General features: G+C 44.4%; 1 protein-coding gene across 1 annotated transcript; it reads left to right on the plus strand.

The window, feature by feature from the left end:
- Window positions 1-185: 185 nt before the first annotated feature.
- Window positions 186-3,118, plus strand: T265_12179 (hypothetical protein; the record flags this gene model as incomplete). The annotated part of the gene is made up of 2 exons (XM_009179266.1): window positions 186-1,167; window positions 1,566-3,118. The coding sequence occupies 2 exons, from the start codon at window positions 186-188 to the stop codon at window positions 3,116-3,118; spliced, it is 2,535 nt and encodes an 844-aa protein (XP_009177530.1).
- Between the last annotated feature and the right edge of the window lie 25 nt (window positions 3,119-3,143).

The raw sequence follows: 3,143 nt of genomic DNA on the forward strand, positions 1-3,143 counted from the left end.
TTCCGCGGTTCTGCCATAATGCAACGTTGAAAAATTTCGTGTACCGAGGACAAACACCCCGATTTGAAAGGGGGACAAGAGCCAATTGCCTATTCGTGGATCATGGAGATCACTACCACTTCGTCTTTGAGTGCTGCCCTCAAAACAAAACCAGGACAATACAGAGACTGGATAGAAGTCAGACAATGAATATCATGGCAACCGTGCAACCCGTCATAAACTGGAACCACTTTGCGGCCTATTTAGTACGAGCTGCACAAACACCAATCACATGCATTGGTAGGAAGCTGGAACATTTACGAGACGACCTGTATATGATACCACGTGAACGCAAGGACTGTGCTACGCTACTTAGAGATGAAAGAAGCTCCAGACAAAAGCATAACAATATCACCCGAAAAAGAAGACTAGATCTTATGAGGGAACTCGTACGGACCTATGACGCAAGGAGTTACAATGAGCTATACAAGAGACTCAGTGTACAAGATACGGACGACATCTACGCAGAATACGGTCCAACGTGGAAAGAGACAGCAGAACACTCTATTGCGAATTACTGCAAGGAAATCATACTAGAACAAGAAACCATGACATTCGAACAGATTCTTACGAGCAACCACCATAGTCCGTACCTGCCACATCCGGCAGACACACGACAAGGAGAAGAGTGGTTAGATTTACTGATCAACGTCAACCACATCAACAAGCGAGAACTACTGGTATCCCTCACAGCAGTAATGAACAAACTATGTACACGAAAAAACGCATTCGTAATCGAGGGACCCACAACAACCGGTAAAACATTATTCGTAAAACTGGTCGCTGAGAATTATGTGTATGGAACGGTTCAACGATCTGGTGATCACAGCCAGTTCTTCCTCATGAACTTACTTAACAAAACCCTGGCCTTGATGGAGGAACCTCGTATCACCCAACTCACCGTTAATAACTTCAAAGAGTTGCTCGGGGGTAACCCGTTCGATATACATGTTAAACACCAGAAGGACGAAAGATTGGAACGCCTACCCGTTTTGATTACAACAAACAATCCATTAACGTATTACGTACTTGATGCAGACGGTAAAGCCATTCTAGAACGGTGTTTCTACTTCAAGTTTCATGTGAAGGTGGGATCGCCTGACTTACCCGAACCACCCTGTCATTTATGTACGTGTCACTTCAAAAATTGGTACTTTAAATCTTTGTAAATTTTACTCCCTTGCTCCAACCAATATCTTCTATTTAAACACTAGCACGGGGGGTTAAGATCATTAAGATGACAACCTGGGCAGAGGCAATACGAAACCTGCAAGCAAGCGCACTATGGTTACCCGAACTGTCATTTATGTACGTGTCACTTCAAAAATTGGTACTTTAAATCTTTGTAAATTTTACTCCCTTGCTCCAACCAATATCTTCTATTTAAACACTAGCACGGGGGGTTAAGATCATTAAGATGACAACCTGGGCAGAGGCAATACGAAACCTGCAAGCAAGCGCACTATGGGTGAAAAACTTCGCCATCGAACTGCCTGTAGCACACCAGCTTTTCTGGCATATCCTAGGGTTTCACGGAACGGCACTAGCAACCTCAATAGCACAGTTCATACAAAACAACCGCGAATTAATTATGCAAAGGTTCAAGTTGTTCGCCAGGCTCATCAACAAGGATCTTACTATCGCCGGCTTACTATCCACATGGGACAGATATGTCCTAGATCCAGAGTTTAGAGAACAACTATCGCAAGTGTTACGGGGAATACCATGGGACCCGATTTTGATGATAACGGAAACCCAACTGAACGACATTAAGTACCAGGCACATCTCATGTGGACACATGCAACCAGAGATGTACCACCATATACCGGCAATATGATAGATGTTTTGCAAACCAGACGAAAAAATTATCCTAAGGTTACTCCTGCTCCCCCAACACAACAAGGATCACAACTAGAACCTCCGCCAACTATTAAACCCGAACCTCCCTCCAAACCTCCAACCACAACTAGTATAAAACCAGAGGAACACGAAACAAAGCCCACAACTACAACCACCACCGCGACGACAACACCTGTCGCACCAAAGAAAGATACGCAAGAACCCAAAACTGTCTCCATCATGGAACCTAAACGACAACGTCTCGACACAAACGAGGAAGAGTCCTGTGGGTCGAATCTTGCTGTTGCCAAACATGCTCAATCTCTCTTCGGCATACACTACTACAAAACCGACATCACCATCACTCGCAAACAGCACCTTACTCTCGCTCAGTACAAACCCGCGGACACCGGAATCACACAATATTACGTCACCTCTATCCCGTATCAAATCTTCGAGTTTTGGTCAATTAATATGAATGGTGACAACTTTAGAGACCCTCTTGCAAACCTCGTCGCAGTATACGACTACATCAATTACAATTCGGGTTCTATTCGCTTTAGCCATTTTGTACCACTTCAGCAGAGTCTTAGTTCAACTACGCAACAAGACACGCCAGCGCTCAACACAACACCCTACGCCTACATCGCCAAAGACTCCTTAGGAATACTGGACACGGTCACCTCTCCAACCGCTATTGACAAGGACGTGTTTGTCAACCAACAGTTGAAACTACGCAGCAACACTTATTGGGCTAAAACAAGCGATGAAGGATTACTGGGGTTAGCCGATGTGAAAACCTTCCATCAGGTGGAAACCGTGTACTACAACTTCAAATTTGACAACCAGATGAACTGTCTCAAACAAGCAGTCCCCGCATTTGACAATGCCAGAGGACACTACTTCCCACTGACTGAAAGAAAACCTGTAAAAACGGGAATAGCCATGAATGTCAAAGTCAATAACGATGTAACGGGCAACCAATCCAAAATACCCGAGTATGATCTACCCTTCCTATTCATCTTCCTACCCTACATCGAACAAGTCAACAATACTGAAACTATCGCTCGCCTCTACGCTCACATCCTCATGGAAACACAACTGGATGTCACCCTATGGACAGTACCCGATGGAGCCAAACACCTAACGACCAACATGCACTATAAAAATCAACTGGACACAGTTATACACGAATACTCCACAAAAACACTATCTCAACAAGCCTTCCAATTCAATTAATGGAAGATCCCAACACTCCTATTCC

Source organism: Opisthorchis viverrini, assembly GCF_000715545.1.
Source record: "Opisthorchis viverrini unplaced genomic scaffold scaffold6291, whole genome shotgun sequence".
In the NCBI taxonomy this organism is placed as follows: Eukaryota; Metazoa; Platyhelminthes; class Trematoda; order Opisthorchiida; family Opisthorchiidae; genus Opisthorchis; species Opisthorchis viverrini.